Below are 27749 nucleotides of genomic sequence, written 5' to 3'. Positions count from 1 at the left end.
TTAAGTAGACAGAACTGTCTGTCTAATTGCACTATATTGCCATCTAGTGCGTTGGATGGGCAGAACAGTGTAAGGGGTTTAGAGTCGACTGCTCCCCTACGTTTTTGTGCTATGTGCGTAATTGCGCGCAACAATGCTTATCCGTCGCCGTGCCAGTTTTTTGTTTGTAAACGTCTATCACCGTAGCGTTCCAACAATGGTTCCTCAAATCAATTGCTTTTGTTGCCTTCCACATAAGTATGTGTGTCCTATAATATAATGGTGAGGTAATGTTGCACCCAAGAGCTTCCCCATAAATGTTTTCCCCGTCAAGTCAAATGCGTGTAAACTTTGGTGTGCAGTTGAAGGGGAAACATTGGGTAATCTAGTGCTTCATTGGGGCAGTACGACAGAATGAGGAAATGAAAACTACAACTGCACGAGGCAAATGCACAGGGTAGCCAGGAAGAGTAGGAGGAAATTTTCAAATGCGGAAGATAACTTTGAGATCTGAACCAAACCGCGTTGACGTTGTCGCGCCTATGATTGAGAGGGATTCCCCATAACCTGATTGCAGCTTCAGCACTTGGAACCTCTTGCGTCGGCCAGCAGGACAGGGGCAGTTTAAACGCACAATCTCGAAAAACAAATGGGATTAAATGCACCATGAACTTTAAACGGAGTGGTCCGTGACAAAGAAGGAATAGCCTCATTGCTTTGGCAGCTCAGGGCATCTGCACTGTGCACTGTTGTGTTTCACGACTGTTCTTGCCAATGCCGAAAGAAAGGCGGAGGTCCTTAAGGGAGGTAGGGCTTTCCAGGTCTACAAGTTGCGACGGGTCAAGCAAAGAGCGCAAGCCTAAAGCGCCTGGGATTTGTGATGAACTGTTTCAGATGGCGGAGCACATTGGCTCAACAAGTGAACACGGGGAACTTCGCGGAGGTGGCGAGAGGACGTCGCTGAAGACCTGCCGTGTTCCCCAGGTGACCATAACTCCGGAGGGCGATGCATGCCCGCGGGAGATGAGGCTGGAGGAGTTCGATCAGCCTAATGGAACGCTATGCAGAAAGCTGTCGAACTCGTCCATCTCCTCCACGGGATCTTCGACGGCTTTTGAAGAGTCAGAGGACGACATTCTCAGTGACACCGAGACAAAGAGTAAAGGAATCGTAACCCTAGAACAACTGGTGGACTCCGGAGAGGTATGTTATCTTTGGCAGCTCAGTCGCAGTTTCCCTGACACTTTCCTTGGCAGCCTGTAGCGTACAGTTATGGCAAAGTATTTGGCAATGAGCTGAACTAGTTTACTCTTGGCTGGTTTCTGTATTTGGTGTAAATGCGCAAAACAGGAATATTTTGTTGCGTTATTAATCTGTATAGAACACATACAGAGTTGTTATTGAGCAAGCAGTTGGTTTGGTTAGTCATAGCCACAGCTGCAGCTTTTTGGGAAGTAAGTAGCCTATGGAAGGATAGTTTCATAACTTGAGCAATAAGCTGCACATATCACAACAAACTTTGAATCCCATGTTGCCCATTCCACATCAAACGATTTTAGATGCCATGAGAGTGCTCAGAGGAAGAATAGTACCTCATTTGAATAAGATTTTATCTACTGTAATAGGTGATAAATAGGTTACACCAACAACTGCCAAATTGTGATTTTTTTCCCCTTCTGTCACAGATTTAGTTGCAATCCTGTGCATTTTGATGGATAACACTATTCTGCTTTGTGTCACAATATGCATTTCAGGTTTAAATTCTAAACTAAGGCCATATTTTTGTACCTTCCCTTAAAGCTGTTAAAGTTGTCCTTCGGCTTCTCAAGGTGAGGCAGTTGGATCTTCAGGCATTGTCGAGAAAGTGTCTCCTAAATGAATCCTAAGAACATGCTAATTGCAAGAATTTCAGCTTGTTCTCCTGGGCCCAAAATGTGGCTCACGTGTACAGGCATGCTGTGCTTCCACAACCCCCCCCCCCCCCCCAAAGAAAAAAAACAATTTGGCTTCCCTTTGGTGAAGCCTATTAGTGCAATACCCCCACCCTTAGCGTTTACTTGGCAAAGTTAATTGCATTCAGCAATAATATAGACAAATTTGTATTGAGATTTTTGAGATTGGATAGTGGAGGAGAGAGAAGAAGCGAGTGGGGAGAGAGAGACAGGGGAAGATTGGCAAAGGACCCGGGCCAGAATCAAACCCGGGTCGGCGGTATAGCGGTGCAGTGCCCAGCCGTTAGAGCCACGGCTGGGCCAGACAAATTTGAACAGACACACCTTATTGTGCAATCTTCAAAGTAAACGTGCGTCACTATAGAATTAATAACACATTTATTACACAAGGCTTTATCTTGTTATGTGGTCATGAGGAATGTACAAATCTCTAATTGAACAGTCAAGAAAAGAAACAAAGAACAGAGACTGTGGACAGCATATTACATCAGATCCACAGCATAAGCAGAGAGAGAATATCCACAGGTTTATGTGTATGTGTTTTAACATCAAATTGTTTCACAAGATATTATTTATTTTTAAACAAATCCAGTGGCTGAGTATGTAACAGTGTCAGCAGTCTTGCATTCTTGAAGCAACCCCAAGCTGCCAAGTATGAGGAAGCCCGTGTAGAGAATGCAGTCAGCATTGTGTTGTGTGTTAACCAAGCTTTCAATTGACACACCGGTGTAGTGTGGCTTGCACAGACCACACGCAACGTGGTTGGTTGGTTTGTCGGTTCATGCAAGGGAGCGGAGTATTTTCCACTCGTCTGGTTACATGTATAGCTTTTTAATTTTTAGAATTGGGACATGGAACCAAACCTTAAAATAAAACGCCCTGACACATCAACTTACCATAGTGGAAATGGCAGACTTTATCTGTGTACTGGCTTTCTTTTCCAGTGGTTACAAGCGAGCAGTGGTAGATGATTTGGCAAGAATGGGGTGGTGTGTTGTTCTCAGTTGAAAAGATGCTACTTCCATGATCTTCTATCACAAGCTCACTCTGGTATAAACCTAATATTTATAGATACATTAGCTGTCAAAAGCAGCAAATTAAGACTGAAGATATAATCTACATTCAAAGATAAAATTTTTACAAAACAGACATTCTTCAAAGACTTGCTTCAAACATCGGCAAGGAGACAGTCTCAAAGAAATTGTCAAATAGACAAACAGACCTCCAAGCTGAGAGGTTGTATTGTGTTGATATCTTTGTTCACCATCAATACTGACTTGAGCAAGATGCTATTCATTCTTTGAAGCGTCCCGTCCTTGGTCTTCTATCAGTTGTGTGATCTGTTTAGTGTCTGTTTGTAATATTGGCCCGTGCTGACTTGTGGAGAGAGTCTGCCGTGCGTTACATTCCCTTCACCACCATAGAAGGTCTGTTGCTGTCAGCGTGCTTTAAACAATTAGAGCGTCAACCCTGTCCAAGAAGGGTTGCTCCATCCATCTCTAACTAGTCTGCATCTGACTGTTCGGTTACACTTTATTTTAATGGTTCACTATTACAGTGGATCTACCACATAAGGTACAGTGTAATTAACTAGACAATATTTAATACCACGTAATACCAGTTACCAATTTTATATTTACATCTAGGGTTAGGTTTGGGGAATGGCGAACCATTAAAATAAAGTGTCACCGACTGCCTTTCTGCTGCTTGGGCTTTGCACACCTTTTGGCTATCGATTCAATCTCTTTGTTTGCTCTCGTATTCACATGAATGCCTGAAGTCTCTATGGTATGCTTGGAGGAAACGAATGGGAAAATACGACAAAGAGAGAAAAAGGCATGCAGCGTGTTTGTGACTTGTAGATCTCACGCTCACAGCCTGATATTGAGACATAATTAATTAATCATATGCCCTGTGACTTTGGACAGGATTGCTGAAATGTAGTGAGTCATTTTACATTGACATTTATGCTCGCTTTTAGTTTTACACACGTATGCCTGCCTACACACACTCTTTCTCTGCCCCCCATCTCTCTCTCTCTCTCACACACACACACACACACACACACACACACACACACACACACACACACACACACACACACACACACACACACACACACACACACACACACACAGCTACTCTATCACATACAGCTTCTCACATCACATACTGTCATGCACGCTAACGCACAAAAACACACACAGAATTGCCTTTCAAACATCTATTTGTGTCAAGCACACTCACGCACGCATGCACGCACGCACGCACATACACACACACACACGCACGCACACACACACACACACACACACACACACACACACACACACACACACACACACACACACACACACACACACACACACACACACACACACACACACACACAGCTACTGTCATGCACTCAGACACCCAAAAACACATAGAGAATTGCATTTCAAACACATCCATGTTTGTCAAGCACACTCAAACGTGCAAGCGCACACGCACACACACACACACACACACACACACACACACACACACACACACACACACACACACACACACACACACGCACACACACGCACACACACACACACACAGACACACACACACACAGACACACACACACACACACACACACACACACACACACACACACACACACACACACACACACACACACAATTAGCCCCCACACAGGACCAGATAGATAGTCATCTCGCCCATTAACTCTGCTGAGTATCTGGAGCAAATCAGCGCTGGCCACCGTGACATTTACAGCTGAAAGCCCTCGATATCACAAACAAAGCACTGTGTTACATTTATCAAAGCCACGCTTGATCCTAATAGCCAACAATACTTTTTTGCTTTGCCAGCCCAGGAAAAGCCTGGTGCCGTGTGTCATTGCTCGGGCTGTTCGCTATTCACACCAGGGTGTGTGTGTGCACCGACACAAACACGCACTCACAAACATACACACACACACACACACGCATACACAAACAAACACACACACACATACACACATACGCATAGCAAACAAGCACACACACACACATACACAAACAAGCACACACACACACACACACACACACACACACACACACACACACACACACACACACACACACACACACACACACACACACACACACACACGCTCTCACAAACACACACACACATACACACATGCACGCACACATACACATAACACACACGCACACACACACACACACACATACACACATGCACGCACACATACACATAACACACACGCACACACACACACACAAGGACGCACGCATGCACACACGCACACACACAGAGTTATTAACATCTCAGCACAATTTACGTTGAAATAATGTGAAGAGTGCTTTGCACACATCCAAATTGCACGCCCACGTGTCCACATGACACATTGAACACACAATTTTACACACACACACACACACACACACACACACACACACACACACACACACACACACACACACACACACACACACACACACACACACACACACGACTTGTTGCTCACAGGATCTGCTCTCACATGCATTCAAAGTGAAATGTCAGCTTCTGCCCTGCTGCAAATAACTACAAAGGACAAGTCCACAGCTCAAGCAAATGATGTTAATGACGCCTTTTGTGACAGCAGAACAAATGAAAAGTAGGCCTATAGTTCTAGAAGACTCAACGCCTTTTTCTTACAGTCGTACAAGTATTTTTAGAAGACCCGATGCATTTTGCAGCAGTCGCACAAATGAGGAGTAGGTCTATAGTTTTAGAAGACCCGAAGGCAGTCTTCCGGGACATGGTGTCTTTGTTTTGACAGCTTAAAAGATTCCGTAATAACACAATATGAGCCACGGACTTTGGCTGTTTGTGTACTGTGTCATGCGAACAATAATACAATTACTATAAGAACTAGAATTACAGTAACAATCAACAGTGTTGTCTACTTTTTCAGCAACCCATCACATTCACGTTTGGCCCCCTGAGTCAAAATGGCGGTCATGTGTTCCCACCATGTGCTGTCATTAGTTCCACCACAGAAACATTGTTTCTCCATTCCGTGCGCCCCTTTTGTCCACTGCGGTACAATTTTGGAATTCGCCACAAGCAGCCTGTTCTGTTTTTACTTTGAACTCATGACTGGAAAAACACACTCTTGAATGCAGGCGAAGGGACTCAGCTTAGTGTTCAAGTGACCATGATGTCTGTCAGGGAGAAAAAGCATCACAGAAAAGATTCCTCAGCTTTTGAAATGTCTGTTTCACATTGCAACGTTCACCTCTCTGGTTCATCTCAGTTCACGGAGAAAGTGTTAAATAACCAGCAAGTGTCAAACAAGTGATCAACAGTATTCAAAATAAAAACTGTTTCCCTTTCTCCTTGACATCATATACATACATGGTGTATACTATATATCGAGTCAGTTGATCCCAAAGAGTTTACAGTACTTCATCGGCTGACACTACCTTGGCTAGTCATAAATGTACCTCGTGGAAGGTGTCAGTGAAGGCTGATGTATGAAGTGGGTAGGTGAACACTGTCCCAGAGTAAACAGTCAGCACTGTTTACATTTCCACAGGCTCACCAGCAGAGGTAGTGCCATGTGTACTGTCACAGGGCCGCGGCCAAGGCTGAGGTTTGATGTACCGTAGGACTCTACTCTGATGCAGGAAATCGTGTTTGCCTCTGGGAAATTGCCAGTTTAAGGGGCGGGGGGTGTTGGTTATGGAGGTGTGGCATTATGGTTATGGAGATATATTTATAAAAGCGTGACTTATGAATTATTTATGTGTGTGTTTTGTGCTGTGCTTTAGTGTCACAGCGGGTGGAAATGGAAACGTTGAAGTGTCTGTTATCACACACTTTCCTATAATTTCATCACCTATTGTTCAGCCCAACTGAATTTTTAATGTTGAGAGAGACAGTTCATGGAAGGGGTATGTTATCATGGTGTTTTCCTTAACTAAAGACACTTTCCTTAACTAAAGAAAAGGCTTAAACTTTACGATTCTGCAATTTTTGCACCGTACATTTCGCAGTGTTACTTCAACACTACAGCGAATGGGACCGTGCCTTACCTAGTGTTGAATTCAACAATGTGTTGTTGAATTCAAATCAATGTGTGTTGAATTAACAATCCATTGTTATTTTTGCTCTGTTCATTCCATACTCAGAGAAGTTGAATTTAACTTTGTTCCAGAGAAGAATGGTCCCATTGATATAGTGGTCCCAAAGAATGGTCTCATTGAGTATAGTGTTGACTAACAGTGTTAAATGTATTTCAGTGTGTGTTAGTAATGGAGAGGCACTCTGGGAAATTACCTCTGCCCTTGAAGGTGCCTTCAAATATGCCTACTACAAAGTGTTACAGAGAGAAAAGTGCAGCGATGTGTAAAGCAGAAGTGAATTCATGATTCAAGCACACACCTGGTACATATTACACAATAGTTATGCCCATTGAGAGTGTGTAATAGGCCTAATACATGTCATTGGTCATGCCAGTTATTCCACTGTACCTAATGAATGAGCACCTACAATGAGGGGTTTTTCTTCTACTTCTACTACTTCTGCTTCACACACATTTTGCACATTTTGTAACAGTAATTTTGTACAGTCTAGAAGCTTCCCAACAGCGTCAAACATGAAATAAAGAATGAAAAATGCAGAGTAAACCTGATGACGCACAGAGGCGAAAGGCGTTGTTCACTCTGAATAAAGTCAAGAAAGTGTGCGGTAAACTTCTTTCTTTTAAAGAATGAAGAAGTTAAAAAAATCTGCTCCTGTTAGTGCCAACAAGACTTGTGGGATTAAAATTGTAAGTGTCGGAGATTGGATCTATAATGAAAGGCTGGACAGATTATTTGCATACATTTCAATATAAGGTACAACTAATGACTTCATTTGTTACAAAGTTTTCTCCCTACAAATAGCATGTGATGTTGAAACTGAGATGGCCCAAAATATGTACGTATTTCTCTTTCTAACCAATATAGAGTGTAAAATATAAATCAAATACAGAGATCAAATAGATAGATGCCTTGGCTCATGCACAACAAATGAAAACCGCTTGTTTAGTTATAACTGATTTGCCCATATTTACACAAACACATTCAACTTCATCATGGCAGAGAAAGAGGGAAGTTCCACGCCATGACTTCAGTCCATGGAGGGAAGAAGCAGAAACAACCCAGTGTGTGTGTATGTGTTTGGTGTGTGTGTGTGTGTGTGTGTGTGTGTGTGTGTGTGTGTGTGTGTGTGTGTGTGTGTGTGTGTGTGTGTGTGTGTGTGTGTGTGTGTGTGTGTGTGTGTGTGTGCGGACTTGTACATGTGTGTGGGTGTGTGAGTGAGCCATGTTATCACCACGTCTACAGTGAGACACAAAAGGCCTGGCGAGTTGTGAAGGGAGTGTAGGGGCGTGTAGCCGAGTGTAGAGTGGAAAGCTGAGGGCTTTGAGGGTGTGAACAGTAGATAATCAGTTTTCTCAAGTCATGTGGAAGAAATGCAAACAGGCAGGCTGGAGTTTACAGCATAAGGCCCTGGCTCCTTCACATCCATAAAACACAAACGGTGACGTGGCACAGCACAGGGTGGGGGTGGATTTTTATGTTTTGTTTTGTTTTGGTTTGGTTTAGTTGTTTATTGACAGTTTGCCAGTTTGGATCTGATACTCCGTTAGACCAAACGTCTCCAGTGTGAGACCTCAAAGAGACCACAAGGGCTTAATGTGAAACAAATCAATATTTTAATATAATAATAATAATAATACATTTTATTTTTGAGCGCCTTTCAAGATACCCAAGGACACTTTACAATCAAAACAAATACATAACAGTAGGGAAAGTAAAACAAAGCTTCAGTGAATTAACAAATAATATGAGTTATGAGTGATGATTTACTGTCAGTGCTTGAACGGTAAGTCATTGCAACAACACCACTGCAATCTACGCGCTAGTGAAGTGGCACATACTCTTTGGGCCATTTAAATTTTGCAAACCATCTGCAAATATTTAAGCAAATCTGTAATTGCTACTGTTGGCGGTGTGCTTTAAAAGAAAGGAAAAAAAGACACATGTGATAATGTGGCTTTTATGTTGATTCATTTTGCCCTGCCGTAGAAAATTTTCATTACAATAAAATTACACTATACTGTATTGTCTCATTATCAAAGATAGTTTTGGAGTAAATTACACCTCTGTGTTTTTCTGCCGTTAACCTGCCCTGAGAAAGGTATTTGAGACTGAAAACTTTGCATTAAAAAACTGAAAGGATTGCACTGTGTACGTACAAGTTTCCTTCATCATTGACAATAAACCTGCAAAATAGACAAGTGGTTTGTTGTTTTTCCGTGTTGTTTTTGTGTTTTAGCGTTAAGTAACACTAGCGGTGAAAAGGCCACAAGTGGCATCACTGGAAGAGTAAAAGACTCTTGGTGTTGTGCTCTTTTGGTCGGCTCTGACCTCCTGAAAAAGCATTGACATTTACTCCCACGCACGTCGCACTTGTTTGTTGTGAGCGAACACACGCTGAACACTGAACACTCACATCCTCGCAAGCAGGCCTCTGCAGTACATGATCACATTCACAATCACTTCATCTTGTCCACCAGCTACACTATCATTTGGTCAACGATGACAGTTCAAAAACAATGACCGATTTACACTATTGGTGTCTATTAGAAGGTAAAAAAGGCAGTGCTAATTCAACACCTAGAGAGTTGATTTAACATCTATAGTGTATTTGGAGATTGTGACCAACAAAAACAATTCTGTTTACAGAATTGTGTGCGCTTCACTCAAACATTTGTTATTGCGCTGAACTAGTCAAGAGCAGCTTGTTGTGAATTGGATCGTGTTACACATTGGATCCGGGCCTTCTGTCTGTAATAGCACAGCTTGGTGGCTGTGGCTGTGCTTCACATTGGTTCTGTCCACTCATTTTGTTCTTGTCACCATAGACTGTGAGAGGGTGAGTGTGAATGTTTTTTTTGTTTGTCCTTTCCGGCTGTGCATTACATTACCCAGTGGAGAGATTAATATTTCAGTAGCCTAGCTCAGAGCCAGTCTGGGGTCCATGTGGCGTCTGACTCAAAACACACAATTAAGCAATCGTCTGTCGACAACAGACCATGCACAAACAATTCCCCAGTGTTAATTGAACACTTTAAGAGTATAGGATCAACATTGGGCATGTTACATTTGACTCTCATAGTGTTGAAACATCACTGCCAAATTCACTATGTGGGATTCTCTCTCTCTCTCTCTCTCTCTCTCTCTCTCTCTCTCTCTCTCTCTCTCTCTCTCTCTCTCTCTCTCTCTCTCTCTCTCTCTCTCTCTCTCTCTCTCTCTCTCTCTCTCTCTCTCTCTCTCTCTTCACATGGAACAGCCGTGCGAGAGAGAGATCAGCACAGGGACAGTGCAGTGATGCGTTATCTTCAGTGCTTGTTGAACTGTTGAAGTGTGTTCACTGCCATCGAGCAAGTCAGGGGTGCGTTCCCGCAATGTTAGCTTTGAACTACAGACGTACTTTGTAGTTATCTACTTACTTCAAGGCGAAATCCGTGCATTTCTCGAAACCTTACTATTCCCACAGTAAGCCAAAAGTAGTGCGGCTGCTTTCCTGAGTCCACACCGCTACTTACTTTCTTGGCATTGCAGTGCGTGACCAAAGAAGCAACAAGAGATATGCATGATTGCTGAGTCATGATTCAGCTGTTTCCTCCTAAATTCAGTGCGTGAAGTAGAAAGCAATAATGTACAACCACCACCAGCACATTTGATTGGATGTCACGACACCGTGACTCCGCTGTTTCCTCCACAACACACCTTGTAATTTCTTTGTGAAAAAACACGGCCGTGGCATTACAATCTGACACCATCCGCACCAATAATGCAGTATTATCTGCATGCCGATTGGATTTCGTTTCATTCCGAGGTGTAATTTGTAAAATATTTGGACAATAAAGTTCTGGTTACTCCCAGAAAATCGTCTGTTCAAGTGTCATATCCCTGAGAAATTTTCGCGCAGATTTCATTCCATAGCCTAGTGGTATTCACGCTTGCATCCCAATGGGAAAACAGAAGCCACACCGGTTCGAATCCACATGGTTACAGTGCCACAATTTTGGAAATATCTGGCAGAAATAGATAATTTATGTTGTGCATTACCAACACACACGTGCAGCCAAGGGAAAATGTGTTACACTGTAGGGTCCAAAACACGATTTCACGAGTTGTTGTCAACATGCTGCACACTGGTTTCGAACCCGCGTGGCTCGCGTCTTCCCATTGATAGGCAAGCGTAAATACCCCTAGGCTATGAAATGAAATTCGCGCCAAAAAAATGTAAATACTTGACACGTAATCCAGCGCATTTCCGGGAGAAACCAATACTTTCTTATCTAAATATTTCACAAATTACACATCGAAATGAGACGCAATTCAATCGGCATACAGCTAAAAGTATATTATTAGTGTGGGATTCATCAGATTCCAAGGATATGACGGTTTTTTTTCACGAACAAATGACATGACGTGAATTTGTGTTCTGAACACTCTCACAGCTGTATCATCACTTTGTGTGCATGTCGATTGATTTTCATCGCTTTTGCACCACAGGATTAAAAGATATTGACACATTTGTGGTCAAATATGTACTACAAGTTTAGCTAATGGGTGGAGTCATACTCTGAAGTAGACTAGCGCTGTGTGTTACTTGGGGTGGCTGAGGTGATGTCTGGACTCAATGGATCTACTCCAGCTGTACTTCAACTTCACTGTCCAGATACGGATAGGAGGCACCTCACTTTCAAAGTCACCACTACTTCAGAGTGCACATTACTCCAAGCAGTAGTTACTTTGTGTGCTAACGTTCGAGACACAAGAGTTAGCAACTTTTATAGTATTTACTATGCAACATTGCTAACAAACTAGCTACTTCGCACTTTGAGAATCGCACCCCAGGTGTGACCACAGCGCAGATGTGAAGCAAGCTTCTTTTTGGAGTTTTTTTTTCTTAGTTTGTTTTTCTTTTAAAAAGGCCAGTAATTCTGCTTGAAGGGGTGCCTGCCAATATGAATAGAATACAGAAAATATCGGCCATATATAATTTGGAGACTCTTTTGTGCTTGGAAAGGTCTTGACTGGGCAACTATTCTCCAAGCAACAATAATGGCTACGGCTGTAGCTCAAACGATTGACTGTTACAGCGGGGACCCGGGTTTGATTCCAGCCTGAGGTCATTTCCCATCTCGATCCTCCACCATCTCCACTCTCCACTCTGCTCTCTCCCACTCGCTTTACGTCACCATCTCACACTGTTCTATCAAATAAAGGCATTCATTGTAAGAAACAAACAAAAACAAACATGTTGTTCTTTTGAAAGCTTTATGGTGACCATGGTGATTAGTTTGACTAACATCATACTCATTTTCCTTCTCTCTCTCTATCTCAATCTGTCTCTCTGTCTATTGCTATTTGTCTGTCTGTCTATCTGTCTGTCTCTCTCTCTCTGTCTCTCTCTCTCCCTCTCTCTCTCGCAGCAAGCTAAGCCATGGTGGAAACTGAAGACCATAGTCCACCTGCCTTTCCTTGTCTCACAGAGAAAGCGTCTCTCCTGGGTGCAGCTCGCAGGCCACAAAGGTAACTAGAAGTCGATTAAACAACACCCACGTTTACTTACTTCCCCAGACAGGGTGATTCAGAGTGTGTCTTCCCTCTGCCCTGTTTTATAACTAGCTCATGCCATATGTCACACATCCACGACCCACAGTAAGTGAGTTGTGAAGCAGTTACATATTTATTTAATTTTTTACTGTAAAGTAATGTATTGAAATGCATTTATTTACAGACTACATATGTAGGCCTATGTATAACAGTTGGTGCTGTAGTTGTTTTTGACCTGCAGGGTTTATTGTTTTGTTTAAATGTCATTGGACTGAGTAAAACATGAACTATTAACAGTCAGGGCGAGATAAACATACTGCACCCTGGGAAGCACCAAATCAAAACACAGCAGACAGCACAAAATTATACCTTCCCAATGAACATTGAAAGCTTATGTCTCTGTCAGTGGCTTCAGTGTCAGTGACGTCTTGGTGTAATTCAGTCATAGACACACTTCAAGTAAATTGCCAAGCTGCTAGCTGACATATGGATCAAAGGCGAATCACTTAGGTTCAGAACTGGAGAGTGAAAAATGGCTGTAGATACAAGATGTTTTTAAAAGCAGTAGCTATTATAGTAATATTCAAAGTTGAACATTGAAAATTAAGTGAATTGTGTCATTATAACAAAAAGTCATTATGTAGACAAAAGTAAAAGGTGATTTTTAACTTAGCAGTAACTTATCGACATATATAAAAGAAGGGTGACTTGTGTGTTTTCATTAAACAGAAGTGTGTTGTTATGGTTAATGGTGCGCTATGGGCACTAAATATATATCCTCAGAAGACATACTGTGCCACAAAATAGATCACACAGCTACAGCCACCATCATTGTATGGACCAGGAAGTAGACATATGGTAGGCGTAAATAAAGGTATCACACAACACTGACAATGTACGTTTCACACTCAATATCTATGCCGATAATGATGTGGTCTGATGGCTATCAGTGGAGGACTATGTGAACAAGATTTTCGGTGTCATATTTTAATCTCAGTTGTGTATTTGATGGTCAGTAACAAATTGTTCTTTTTTGTGATGTTACATGTTTATCAGTGTCTCTACAGGTCAACATGACATCTTCAGACGTTTTCTACAGTATATGTACTTTTAAACATTTTAAGTCTCCCGTTCTCTCATTAACTCCAAAGAAAGTACATGCAAATGAGAGGATGTGGAAGGAATGCTGTTTTACCAAGAAGTGGCTTGTCTGTATTCTATTGAGGGTGAAAATTGTGCACATCCCAGGAAAAAGTGAAGGGCAAAGGCTGACTGAAAGTTTGTGTTAGCATACTTAAAATCCTTTTTTCTTTGATCTTTTATTCGATGGCAAGATTATGTTTCGACCAAAGACAACAGTTGAAGCCATGGAATGAAAAATGAAGGAAAAAAGGAGTTTAAGTGTGCGAACTCCTCACTAAAAAACGTATCTGTATTCTATGCCATATTTAACGTTCATCCAGTTTGTCCTTATGCATATATGCCAACAGGTGTGTACCTAAACAATTCTTACCTGTATTACCTGTTATGTCATGTGGCAGCTTGTGTGAACGCCCAAGACAAATTTCCTTCAGGACCAATAAATGAATCTTTGAATCTTTAATGTTGAAATCCTTTTGCATCGTCTGATCACATCTCAATATTGGTTTGGCATGGTCTGATGTTGCGTCCTCAGGCAGCTTCAAAGCGGGCAATGAGGGCACCATCCTGAAGAAGTTCAGTGACAATGAGCGCCAGTGTTTCGAGCGGCTGCAGGGTGATGTGCTGGCGGGCTTCGTGCCCTGCTACCACGGGGTGGTGGAGAGCGACGGGGAGCCCTTCCTGCAGATGAGCGACCTGCTGGGCAACTTCCAGGGGCCCAACGTCATGGACTGCAAGATGGGAGTCAGGTAGGATGACTGGACAGTGTGGTCTTGGACTGGACAGGGCCCTACATTCACTTTTTTTTCACCACCAGCCAAAATGGCTAGAAGATGTTAATCTTACTGGCCAAACGCCTACAATTAAAATGGGTAAAAGTGATAGTAAGTTGGTCTTTGCTACCAGCCAAATGGAAATTTCACCAGCATTGGCTGGTGTTAACTTAGAGCCCTGGTCTTGAAATAAAAAATGTGGTTGGTTATGTGGTGATTCATTTGGTGTAGCCTAGGCTATACGTCTTTCTGTCCATGACGTTTTATGTCTGGCCTGAACGATGGGTATTTGGTAGGTAGACAGTCATGGCCTTTTGGTTAGGGAGGTGGTCTTAAGATCAGAGGGTTTCAGTTTCAAATCCCACCCTTACCAGTAGCTTAATGAAGTGTCCTCTAGCAAGGTACCCAACCCCACATTGCTCCAGTGTGGTCTTGGACTGGACAGGGCCCTACATTCACTTTTTTTTCACCACCAGCCAAAATGGCTAGAAGATGTTAATCTTACTGGCCAAACGCCTACAATTAAAATGGGTAAAAGTGATAGTAAGTTGGTCTTTGCTACCAGCCAAATGGAAATTTCACCAGCATTGGTGGTGCTGGTGCTGGTGCTGGTGCTGGTGTTAACTTAGAGCCCTGGTCTTGGAATAAAAAATGTGGTTGGTTATGTGGTGATTCATTTGGTGTAGCCTAGGCTATACGTCTTTCTGTCCATGACGTTTTATGTCTGGCCTGAACGATGGGTGTTTGGTAGGTAGACAGTCATGGCCTTTTGGTTAGGGAGGTGGTCTTAAGATCAGAGGGTTTCAGTTTCAAATCCCACCCTTACCAGTAGCTTAATGAAGTGTCCTTGAGCAAGGTACCCAACCCCACATTGCTCCAGGGGCTGTAACCAATACCCTGAAATAACTGTAGGTCACTTTGGATATACGTGTCAGCTCAGTGTCAGCTCAGTGTAATGTCATGTAATGCAGAGGTAGGATGTCTGAATGGTGTGGTCTTTGGAGATGATTGTTTGTGAAGGACATGATTGCTCTTGTGGCGATTCATTAGGTGTACTTTTCTCTGCCCATGAAGTTTCATTTTGCATGACTTTCTGAAGGGTGAGTTGTTAAGAGTTTCTTGCTTGTTTTGTCCATGTCTTTCTACACTCCTTGAGTTTTTCAGAATTAAAACATGTGTGATCTTTAGAAATCTACATAGAAGCAGAAGCACTACCTGCTGTTTCTCTCACTTCCCTTGAAATAATTTATCACAGCAACGTCGACCAGTTTTCTGTCACAAACAAGTGCAAGAAAATGTCATCTTGTGGTGCTCACCAAAAATAATGTAATCTTGTACTAGTCACCAAAGAAAGTCTATTGCAGTCCTTAAGCAATGTAGCAGCAGTAAAAAAAACTGTTTCTGTAGAATAGTGTGGGTGTCAGTGTGGTGAGCCTTGTTATTCTCCAGAGGTGTCGTACAGTAATGGGAAAAGACAGCACTCAGCATTCTAACAGTTGCAGTGATTTACATCACATGACGCTGGTCATTTGTGCAGATTGTTTTTCCAACAAGTGGTTGCTGTGATACAGTACGCAGTATTTACTGTGTCGCTCCCGTCTTGTCTCAGAAGCTGTTTACACGTATATGGATATTTTTTGAAAACACGTTGGTTTTGGTCATTCGTTTAAACGTTTCAGTAACTGAGTTATAGAATGCTCAATGCTCATTTCAAAACTCTGGACTAAAACACACCTGCCACAATGGAGTTTTTATTTTTTTCCACATGTCGCGTTCATACGTAAACGGATAAAAAAATATCCACATCCAGCATACGTGTAACCAGCACCTCAGTCTCTGGATGTCTCTTTCAACAAGTAGAAGTAGCCATTTTGTAAGGTGTCAAGATAATTCCTGCTTTGTGGTCATTAAGTAGAATGACTGATGGCTTAGCTAGTTTGTCAGTCGTCTGACTTATTCGGGCTTACTCCCCTGTTTCCTGCCAAGGAGGCTGAGGGTGTGGCTTGGCGTACAGAAGAGAAGAGAGGCCCTCCTTACACAGACAGGCAGCCACAGGTTTCCTGTTCATATGCAAGACACTACCCCACACAGTAGCATACACACACATTGTTATGCAGGCACACACGCTCGCATAAAACACACACGCACATGCACACTCACACTCACACGCAGTCACTCACACACACACACACACACACACACACACACACACACACACACACACACACACACACACACACACAGGGGGAGACAAAGGGGACAGTTGTCCCGGGCCCAGGGATAGAGGGGGCCCAGCTGTCAGCGGCCCTGCACACACACACACACACACACACACACACACACACACACACACACACACACACACACACACACACACACACACACACACACACACAGACACAAAGAACCACACACATGTTTGCAAACGTGTGGGGACATCCTTGTCACATATCATCTCCATGCACGCGCACACTCACATGAGCAGATACGCCCACAACCACCCACTCTCACACACACACACACGCACACACACACACACACACACACACACACACACACACAATCACCTACCCACACAACCGCGCAGACATGCTCACACAGTATGTTTGCAAACGTCTGGGGACATCCTTGCCACGTATACATGCACACACACACGCCAACACGCACACGCTTACACACACACATTTATGCATGCTTTTACACACGTACACTCACACAAACACACTATACACACACACACACACACACACACACACACACACACACACACACACACACACACACACACACACACACACACACACACACACACTCACACACATGCACGCACGCTCGCACACACGCACACATGCACGAGCGTGCACAGCTCTATTCACATGCACACACTATACACCCTTGCAAACAATGGTGTGGAGAGCACGGCAGCCAGCGAGGACTCCCCTTACAACTTCCTGCTTTCATTCTCCAGACGTGCGAGCGAGCGTACAGAAGTGAAACTGAAATGTGTTAACGTGTTTGGACAGCCTGTAAACAGCACCACAAAGGTCACCCAAGCTACAGGTCAGCAGTCTTGTTGCCTGTTCTCGCTCCACTGTTCAGCAGTATTGCTGTCTGGTCTAGCACCACAGCTGGGCACGTATTGTTTACCTACCTACACATCTTATATTTTTATCATTTTATGATCATAAACTCTAGACTTGAGTAGTCTGACCTCGCATTACAGCTGTGCAATACACTCGTTTACTCGCAATACACCCTTGTTTACTTTCTACGTGGCTTATTTTCATACCTTTATGATCATAAAATCTATACTCGAGTAGTTTAGTCTAGCATCACAGCTGTGCAACACACTCGCAATGTTTACTTTCTATGCGTATTGTTTTGATATCTTTATTATCATGACATCTATACTTGAGTAGTCTGGTCTTGCATTGCAGCTGTGCAATATGATGATCAAACTCCCAAATTGTCTTATTTAGTTTTATTAGACTTACACTTAGACTTAGACGTAACTTTATTAATCCCTGAGGGGAAATTGAGGGTACCGGCAGCCACCATTGTGGCACCCCAACAAAAGAAAGCATAATAACATAGGGAGAGGAGAGGGAAAAAAATCTCATGCCTTCAAATTATGGTGGGCACAATATGCAGACATAAGTTAAAAAATCTCAGCAGATCAGCACATTTAAAGGCAACACAACATAAAGACACCACTACAGTGGAGGTCTTGGATAGGGGAAAGAGACAGCGGGAGTCTTTACAGAGAAATAAGACGAAGACACAAGTGGCATAGCAGGGAAGAGATAGATAGTCTTTAATGTCCATCGGAGCCAGACACATGACACGCCATTTCGCCCATGAGTCCATCACGTAGCCAGCCGCAAATGTTCCATCTGGACAGTTGGGCTCCCCTGAACCCACTTTGAGATCAGAAAGTGCGTCCGCCTCCACCAAGAGCCAGAGAGATTGTGATTGTTGTCTGTATTGTCGTCTGATCTAGAGTAGAGTCCTATGTATTGGCTGTATTGTGGTGTAAACTCCACACCCAGTGCAGGACAATATCCTTTGATATTCTATCTTCTTTGCATCTCTTTTACTATATAGTCACCTGAAGTACAGTTTAGTGATCATTGCCAAGTAACTGCCTACAGTCAAACCACAACCATGCAATATTCTTGCATGATACATCTTCTTATAATGCCACAAGTAAATACTGGAAGTAGAGTTCGTGTAACACACACTATTGTATTGTGATATTGTTACATACATACAGTATACCTACAAAATATTGTATGTTTGCCCATATACTGGCATACTGTGCTGTATACTGGCTATATATAGCATACACATTTTTAAGCTATGTTTTTGTGAACCACATGTTAAAGTACACTCAGTACTTAAAAAGACATTATCATAACTGCCAACATGCTGCTATTGTTCTCATCTCCTCCATAGAATTAGCTGGTTAATGTCCAGGATATAGCTGTGAAGGCAAAGCGGAAATATTATCAATATTACATAGCTGTACATATTTTTTGTGCAATTTATCATCCGTCACACAATTTGTCATCATCACAACATCCAGCGATGTCACAGTATCAGACACATTTTCCTAACATTGAGCAGCCCTCGCTGTACATCATTACATGAAGTATATGTACTGTATATATCACACAGTATATCATACATCATACCACATATAAGCATAGGCCTTATATCATAATGTTGCCTTCCACCATTCTCAACATCTCATGACCTGAAACTGGCTATGACAAGAGGCTGTAATATAGAACACTGAAAGTGACAGAATAACACAGAGATGAACAGTGTTTCTCAAAAAGCCAAAGGGCACCCTACAATAAATAACATTCTCTAAACTGAGACGGTACACCCTGCCCTGGGCTCCTGGCTAGGAGATCTCTGGCTGTCTGGAATGTTCTCTGGCTTTGAGAGGGGCCTTGGGAGAGTGTTCGCAGACCTCCGCTCTGGAGCCAAGCCTTGCTATTTATTTTCTCCCAGGGGGGACTCCAAGCCAAGCCACGTCACCTGCACTGTGTCTGTCGCACTCCTCACCCCCTTTGTCTCTCTCTCTCTGCTCTTTCATTTGGCATACTCCATATTCCCTCCCTCTCTCCATGTTCTTCAACCTCCATTCCCTTCTTCACTCCATCCTCCTATAATCCTCCCCTCTCTTTTTTACACCCCTCTCTCACCCTATTCGTCTCATCTCATGGCTCAGTGCCGCCACCCCCCCGCCCCACACACACACACACACTCACACACGTGTATGACAACTTTGAAGTTCTTCACATATTCAGTGTGTGTGCACTTAGCCTTGTAGGGCAATACGTACAGAGACAACATCAAAGTAAAATGTCTCCTTATTCCAAATGACTCCTTATTCCATAAACATCATGTACAGTATACGCTATAAATACTATCTAGGATGGTACTAAATTGAGCTGCTACAGCATGTCCATAGATACAGTACCGGTCCACTGTCTCTATTGCCTCGTCCTCCGCCTCACCACCCCACCCCTCTGTGTCCAGTAATTACCAGGATGAGCCTGGAGGTGGGGCTGGAGTGTGTGTGTGTGTGTGTGTGTGTGTGTGTGTGTGTGTGTGTGTGTGTGTGTGTGTGTGTGTGTGTGTGTGTGTGTGTGTGTGTGTGTGTGTGTGTGTCTGTGTGTGTGTGTGTGTGTGTGTCTGTGTCTGTGTCTGTGTCTGTGTCTGTGTGCGTATGCGACAAAGGGAGTGAGTGTATAGTAGCCAGTGTCACATGACAAATTTCCACTGTAGTACAAAGAATGACAACATACTGTACAGTACATGACTCAATATGGTTCTTCTTGCCATGCCTCTGCCTCAAACTCTGCGTCCTGTAATTTTCCAGGACGTACCTGGAAGGGGAGCTGGAGCGGGCGCGGGACCGGCCCAAGCTGCGGCGGGACCTGTACGAGAAGATGCTGGAGGTGGACAGCCAGGCGGCCACAGCAGAGGAGCACGACCAGCGGGCCGTCACCAAGCCCCGGTACATGCAGTGGAGGGAGACCCTCAGCTCCACACACACGCTGGGCTTCCGCATCGAGGGTGTCAAGGTGAGAGGCGTGGGGGTGGGAGAGGATGAGTAACTACTTGCAAAAGCCCTATATACCCGACATTTGTTTAATCAGGTATGTGCTTCTGTTGATTCATTCTAACCGTCAACATGTACGGTATACAATCATTGGTTAGAATGTGTGAATCATCCCACACCTCTCTGTAACCGTCTCAACTGTAGGACGAACCAAATACTCAAACAGTAGGATAATGTAATATGCGTCTCTATGGGCAGAGACGCCCCCCCCCACAGGCACACAGGCACACACATACACACGCTTTTGCTTTGCTGCACTATTAATATGTTTCTTTCTTTTTTATCCTTTTCTTTATGATCAACACATTCAAATTCTTGGACTTAAGTTTTATTTTCATTTACCTACTTCGCTTATCAGTTCATTGCACCTGTTTCTTTATATGTTAGGATAAAAAAATAAAAAAAAAGTTCCTGCAAGATTGAACTGGAAGTGATCAGAAGGAAACTATGTATTTGTGAACCAACTTGCAGTAACGTATTGTTTAAAAGCATAGGACATAAGGAATCAGAGAGGTGGTGGGCAGGTTCTGTGCTGAGGGAGAAGGTTTAGGGGTGGGGAGTACGCTTACACTACGCCTATATTAATAAACAATAGCCAATGACTCAAAGGGTTTGCATATTGTGTGTAGGATAAAGTTCGAGAAGTTGTTCAGTGATAGGGCATGACATTCAACACAGGATTATACAACAGCCAGTCTATAGTGCAATTGACATTTCAAGTATTCCACTGTACTGTCGTAAGTCAGCATTACCCAATTCGATAGGACCAAGTTAATGGTGCACTGTGTAATATTTTTAGTCGTGTTTGTTCTGAATTCATTCTGCTCATTCCCAAATGTTACCTTTTTCAAGAGTAGTTATCCCCACCATCTTATTCTTATGACAGGGAAAATGGCACTTTTCATACATGAAAAGGTGGATCTCCTCCATGTCCGCCATATTGAATTTTCAGAAGTAGACATTTTTAGCTGCAAAACTTACTGTACGTATTAGTTTATTACATGATAAATATTCATGAAAAGACCAAATTTGGCAATAGGCAGCTCAGTTTCAATGAGCAATGTAATACCTAGTCTGGCCACCATCCCACACAGTGCACCTTTACAGTAAGTGTCACAAAGGGATCTGCTAGACCACTCACTCATCTAGGGCTGTGTAAGTATAGGAGGGATTTTTCTTTTCTTTTTTGTCTTTTTCCTTCCAGGGTTACCATAGCAAATAACTTAATCTCCATCTTACAACAGCCTCACACCAGTTAACTCCTCTGCCTCTCCCCTACATCCATCAATATCCCATTTAGCATTTCTCTATGTCTCCTGACAGGTCCTTTTTCACCACTCTGCAAACTAATAGGTATTTTCACTAACCCTCCTCTGTGCAACCTTTCACTCACTACCCCTCTGAACATGTCTACACCATTTCAATCTGTGTTTTTGAAAATGTTATCACAAGATATCTAACATACAGTACATCAACCCTCTGATGTGTTCATTTCTGATTTTATCACTTCCAAAGAGATCCTCTGTATTTTCATCTCTCCTACCTTCCAGATAACACTTCTATCTAATGTTTTCAGTCAAGACTTCACCTAAGAGGCCCTCTGATGAAAGGTCTCGAATGAAAATGTTTGAAGAAAGTCTCATGCGCCCCCAAGGGAAATTTCATTTCCAAGGAAGATGTTGATGTGCAGTGCATATAATCCGTTTTTACACAACCACTGCAGGGTGCCTACTTATAAAAATGCTGCATAGCTACACTGGAAGAGGGTTCAAATGGCATGCTTGCCACAGGCAGTAGGATATCATTTTAGATTTCTGTTTTCTGAATGTAGTGCTTAGTGTGGCAACATTTCACACACTTATGCACATTTGCATGTTTGAACATGTTGTCATTATTGAACACCTTGACTGGCTGTGTCAAGTGCCTAAATTGCAACATGATCACAAACGACATACTTACTACTCTACTATACTACCTCTTATACATAGGTACAGCTTACTTTCAGATATTGGTTGTATAGCAGTTTTAGTCATCATATATGTAGTTGTTTTCCTGGTTAGCTTACTTGAGCATACCATAAAAGCCACAGAATGCAGATGTTATGCACCAGGTACTAGATACACTTAGGAGATTCATTAGAACCTGGCACGTCAAGCAGACAGGCATGCATTTATGTGATCGAGGACCTTTCACCTCCATCTTTCTTTTGAGTCACATAACATTGGCCATTTGCTGTGATAGCTCGTAGCCTTACTTATAAGTGCAACTTTCACTATGTAGTACTTAATGCGATTACCTTTCTCCTTCTGGTTTATAATTTGTATAATATGTATTATGAGAAGGTGACTGGCTCTTCATCATATCTCACCTTTTAGGAAAAACAAGTGAGATTGTTGACTCGGGTTGACTTTCTTGATGTTGATGCTGTTGTGATGTGTCTGAACTTGTCAGCATGTGAGCTAACTCTGTCGGATCATGTTTCCACTGTCAAACCTGCTAGAGGTGATGATTCGTTTCAGAGCAAACCTCACAACAAAATTTCACTTCTTGTCTTCATCACTTCATCTCTCTCTCTCTCTCTCTCTCTCTCTCTCTCTCTCTCTCTCTCTCTCTCTCTCTCTCTCTCTCTCTCTCTCTGCAGAAAGCAGACGGCACCTGTCGAACAGACTTCAAGAGAACGCGCTCGAAGGAGGAAGTCACTCAAGTCTTCAGGGATTTCGTGGGAGGAAATACCAGCACAATCGTGAGTGACACTGATAATAACAACCAGCTCCACCAGTCCAGTCACATCCCTGGCACACGCCTGCTCTTCAGCAGGGACACCTCATGCGTCAGGCCTCGTAAAGGCCCACAGTTTACGCTCAAGCTTGTTCCAGGTGGAAGTAACACCTCATCGTTATTTTGAGTTGTTTTTTTTGACAATGCAGAACTTGAAGTGAACATCTAACCAGCTTTATAGCATGCATACATAATTGATTTACCCACTGACTATTGACTGAAAACAACACTGAAACAACAGTTTCTTTCAAGTGAATTTTAGATTTAAATTCATAATATACTTCTATATAATAAAAAAATGTGTTAATTCCACACTTGGAAAGTTGTATTTGGCCCCAGAGGTCCCTCCAAGTGTTGAATTAACACTATTAACACTATTGTTTTATTGTGTACTATTTTACTGTATGTATAATAAGGGCAAATAATGCTTTGTGGCATTGCCACATCCTGGCACATGCCCTAAAACCATGGTGTTGACAGAAAGAGGATCGCTGGTGTCATATACCATCTTGATCCCTTGGATATGCATCTGCCCACATGGTCTCTGTCTTTCCAGGAAGTAACAATCTGTGTTGTTATGTAATCTTCTAAGGAACCCAACCAGTCATTCCCAACCAGTCATTATGAAAAGATGACATACCTCTTCTACTGAAATTGTTAAGTAGAAATAAGGCCATATTAAATATTGACTGAATGTAACTTGCTGGCTGTGAGTGACGAACATCCATATATTGTATCGCAGGGGAAAGAACAGTACATAATCATTAGTGTAAATAGTGTTCCACCCTATCCGCTCACCATTAAATATTTAGTTACTTTTTTCCCTTGAAAGCAAATACTTGCTTTAGATGCCTTCCCAGATACCATGTGAATAAATAACCCTTAGGACATATCTTGGTTCATAGCACGTTACTGTATGTCTCTCATTCCTCAAATTTCTCTCTTTTTTATCCTTCTCTATCCCTTCCTTCCTCTTTCTCCAAAAGAATGCATACGTGAACAAACTCCGGGAGATCCAAGAAGCCCTGAGCACGTCAGAGTTCTTCAAAAGGCATGAGGTTAGCATGTCTTCCTGCTGACTGCACACAAACCGACTCAAAAGACTCACAATGGAATTTTACAATACATTAAAACACAGTCATGTTATGATACCGGTGTACCAAAGGAACATTGTTTAAAGTCCATTTTACATTTCGTGAAAGTATTTGATTCGAGGCACAGTGCAAAACTCTCATGTACTGTAACCATTTACTGCATGTTTACCACCTGCTGGAAAAGATATGCAGCCCAAGATAAGATAAGCGCCCACTGTATATTATAGGTAGACATTTGAGTGTTTTAATGGTTAGGTAATAGAATACGTAGGTTGTTTAAAAAAAAAAAAACCTAAGAAACTCATCAGAACCTTGCACTACTCTCAGACAAAATAAACATTCATGTGAAACCCTGCTGTCACAATCTGAGTGCTATTACTCAAAATTCGAAATTCAAAGGAATTCATCATATCAGTTCACTGATACCATCACAAACTTTTTTTTGTTTTAATCTCTGATTGTCAAAGTTAGAGATATTATCAGAGATTTTCTCTGCTGCCAGTTATATAAGAACATTAACTTCACTGACAGAAATTCACATACTGTACAGTTGGTCATAGCACTTAGTCACCTAGTCACGTAGAATGTCTAGTAGGAAGTGGGGTGTCCCATATCGCATGTTCGCCACCCAGCATGCATAACAAAAGGTTAAAATTGTTTTTATATGGGACAACACAGGCTCCGAGGACAACATAATCCATAAAGTAGACATTTTAAGGGTTATAAAAAGCTAAGTTGGAAAAATGTATTTGTCAGGTACACGGGATACCCACCCTTCTCTTCCTACTACATCAAAAAAAATGTCCCTCCACCAGTCTGATGTTGTTGTGCTCTGCTTTGCCGTGTCCCACACACAGGTCATCGGCAGCTCCCTCCTGTTCATCCATGACCACACGGGCCGCGCGGAGGTGTGGCTGATCGACTTTGGCAAGACCACCCTGCTGCCTGAGGGCCAGACCTTGCAGCACTCCACGCCCTGGCAGGAGGGCAACAGAGAGGACGGCTACCTGTGGGGCCTGGACAACCTCATCCACACGCTGGCCTCCCTCACCCAGGGCGGTTGACCTGTGACCTGCTCTGGGTTGTGTTTCTCAAAAGCGTAGTTGCTAGCCGGCTAGCCCCTTAGGTAGTTGCCAATGGGACATTGCATTGCAACCGGCAAGGTAGCTAACGTAGTTAACAACTATTGTTTAAAGAAATGCACTGCTGACCTATTGACCTATCAGGTCCATCCAGGGGTGACCTTTTTTTTCAGACTGAACTTAGAACTTTTGTTACCTACACTTTACACCACCAGCAAAAGGATATATCTGTCCCATCCTGCGTACTTCTGCTGAAAACACAAGTGTTTGCCATTGCACACAAAGTGTTGCATGCGCAGTGGCGACCATGTATTGTTGATGCAGTATTTGTAAAAAATGTGTCAACGAACAAAAAGAAAGCACAAAAGCACATGGCCAAAAATCAGAGCCAAAACACCAATAGTTTTATGTGAATGCATTATACAAAATGTTTAATGCTACCATCCGCCATTTCAGGTGTTTTATAAAAGTGTAATAGTTTTGTACACATTTAGGTGAAATCTTCTGATGATGCATTGTGCTTTGCCTTTTCCTCATCCACTGTTAAGAAACGGATGATGTCAAGTAGCCCTGATGCTGAGAGCAAGAAACAAACGATGTGACAACAGCAGGATAGCCTCACTAAGGTGTTGAAATTCTCAGATGACATTGGCCCGAGGGTTAAGCCAACTGTTAAACATTTTTATTTTATTGACGGTTTGGATTTTAAACTAGTTGTGTTGAACACGTCCGAGAGGAAAATTGAATTTCAACACGAACACAGAAACTGTGTTATTATATAACAGTATCGTTGATAGCATCTTTTAGCACCCTAAGTCCCTTTCCTTGGGAGAAAGTGTATGTACAAACTAGAAGGCTGTGGCAACAAAGGCACACCAATTGCATTATAATGCAACACTATGAAATGAAGCCCACATCCAAACTTGACTTCGCAAATAATAGTTTTAGAAGATGTGTCTGTCTGCCCATTGTGAGAGAACAGACGGCCTGTACAGACAAAGTAAATATCAAACTTCTTGGACTCGGTTTTCGTACACCCTTATGCTAGGTGAGTTTTCTGCTGACAAGAGTCCATTGTTAAAAAAACAGTATATACGTATTAAGTCACTGTGAGTACTAATAGCTGTTTTTGGACTACTGTATTACAGTACAAAGTCATTAAGCACACTTTTTTGTAACTTTTTTCAAAGTTCACAGCAAGACACTATTGTGTTACCAGGGCAAGGTATTGTCATCTTGCATGAAATGTAAGTCTGTGTTTGTTAATTTGTTTGTAGTATATGTGAAAGTTGACATCTGTGAAATAATAATTAAAAAAAAAACGTCAAATTGAGATTAAACTTGGTTTGTTTTTGGTACAGTTGCTACTGTATGCACTTTATTGAGTAGTTAACCTGCCCTACTCAATTGTGTAGAAGCATGAATCATGACTCAATACCATCACTGGTGGTTCGGTTGGTAAGGAAGTGATACTTTGTAACGAATTTCTACTGGAATCAAAATGGCATGAGGTTCTAGGCTGCCATCATCAGGAGAGTAGCAGTGGTTCAGAATGAGTCAGGTCCATTTAGAAGACCGGACTCAATCCCATTGATGCATTGGTGACTCATGGTATGCTATATATTGCTTAGCATACAGAAGAATCTTTGGTCAGGCTCTCATAGTACACAGCCACACAGAAATAATACAGTGTTATTTCAACACCCGAGGAGTTGATTTAGTTTGAGATTGATCCCAGAGTAATCTCTAAATGTTGAATTAACACAGCATTTTTTACTGTGCAGGAATACAACCCTGTGTGCCTGTTGAGATAGTCTAGTGATCTACAAACTTGTAATAAAGATAGCTGGTCTCTCTTGGGCATCATCTGCAAGTATTCTCAAGCATGTCAGTTGCTGCATTGATGGGTGTAGTCTGTATTCTCGGTTTACTCTGGACAAACTTTGCCCCGACTGTTTACACACTCTGAGTGACATCAGTGTCACACAGAGGAGAGATAGAGCCTCTCAAATTGTTGACTGTATCATTCTCAAGGTTTGAAGAGCCGGCACTCCCCACCCATCCACCACTGTAAATATATGGATGCTCAGACAAAGCAATGTTAATGTGAACATTTAACAAACCTAAATGCCAACATTGCAATAGATTGTA

The 27749-nt window shown here is 42.5% G+C and overlaps 1 protein-coding gene across 1 annotated transcript; it reads left to right on the top strand.

The window, feature by feature from the left end:
* The first annotated feature begins 390 nt into the window (after positions 1-390).
* itpka (inositol-trisphosphate 3-kinase A) lies at positions 391-26927 on the top strand. Its single transcript, XM_063184439.1, has 7 exons — positions 391-1182; positions 12472-12571; positions 14271-14484; positions 20402-20606; positions 23286-23387; positions 24409-24480; positions 25374-26927. Exons 1-7 carry the CDS (start codon positions 754-756, stop codon positions 25578-25580), a joined length of 1329 nt encoding a protein of 442 aa, XP_063040509.1. The 5' UTR covers positions 391-753; the 3' UTR covers positions 25581-26927.
* Positions 26928-27749: the final 822 nt, after the last annotated feature.

This window comes from Engraulis encrasicolus, chromosome 19, assembly GCF_034702125.1.
Source record: "Engraulis encrasicolus isolate BLACKSEA-1 chromosome 19, IST_EnEncr_1.0, whole genome shotgun sequence".
In the NCBI taxonomy this organism is placed as follows: Eukaryota; Metazoa; Chordata; class Actinopteri; order Clupeiformes; family Engraulidae; genus Engraulis; species Engraulis encrasicolus.
The sequence above is the reverse complement of the archived record's forward strand: the minus strand, read 5'-3'. Positions and strand labels throughout refer to the sequence as shown.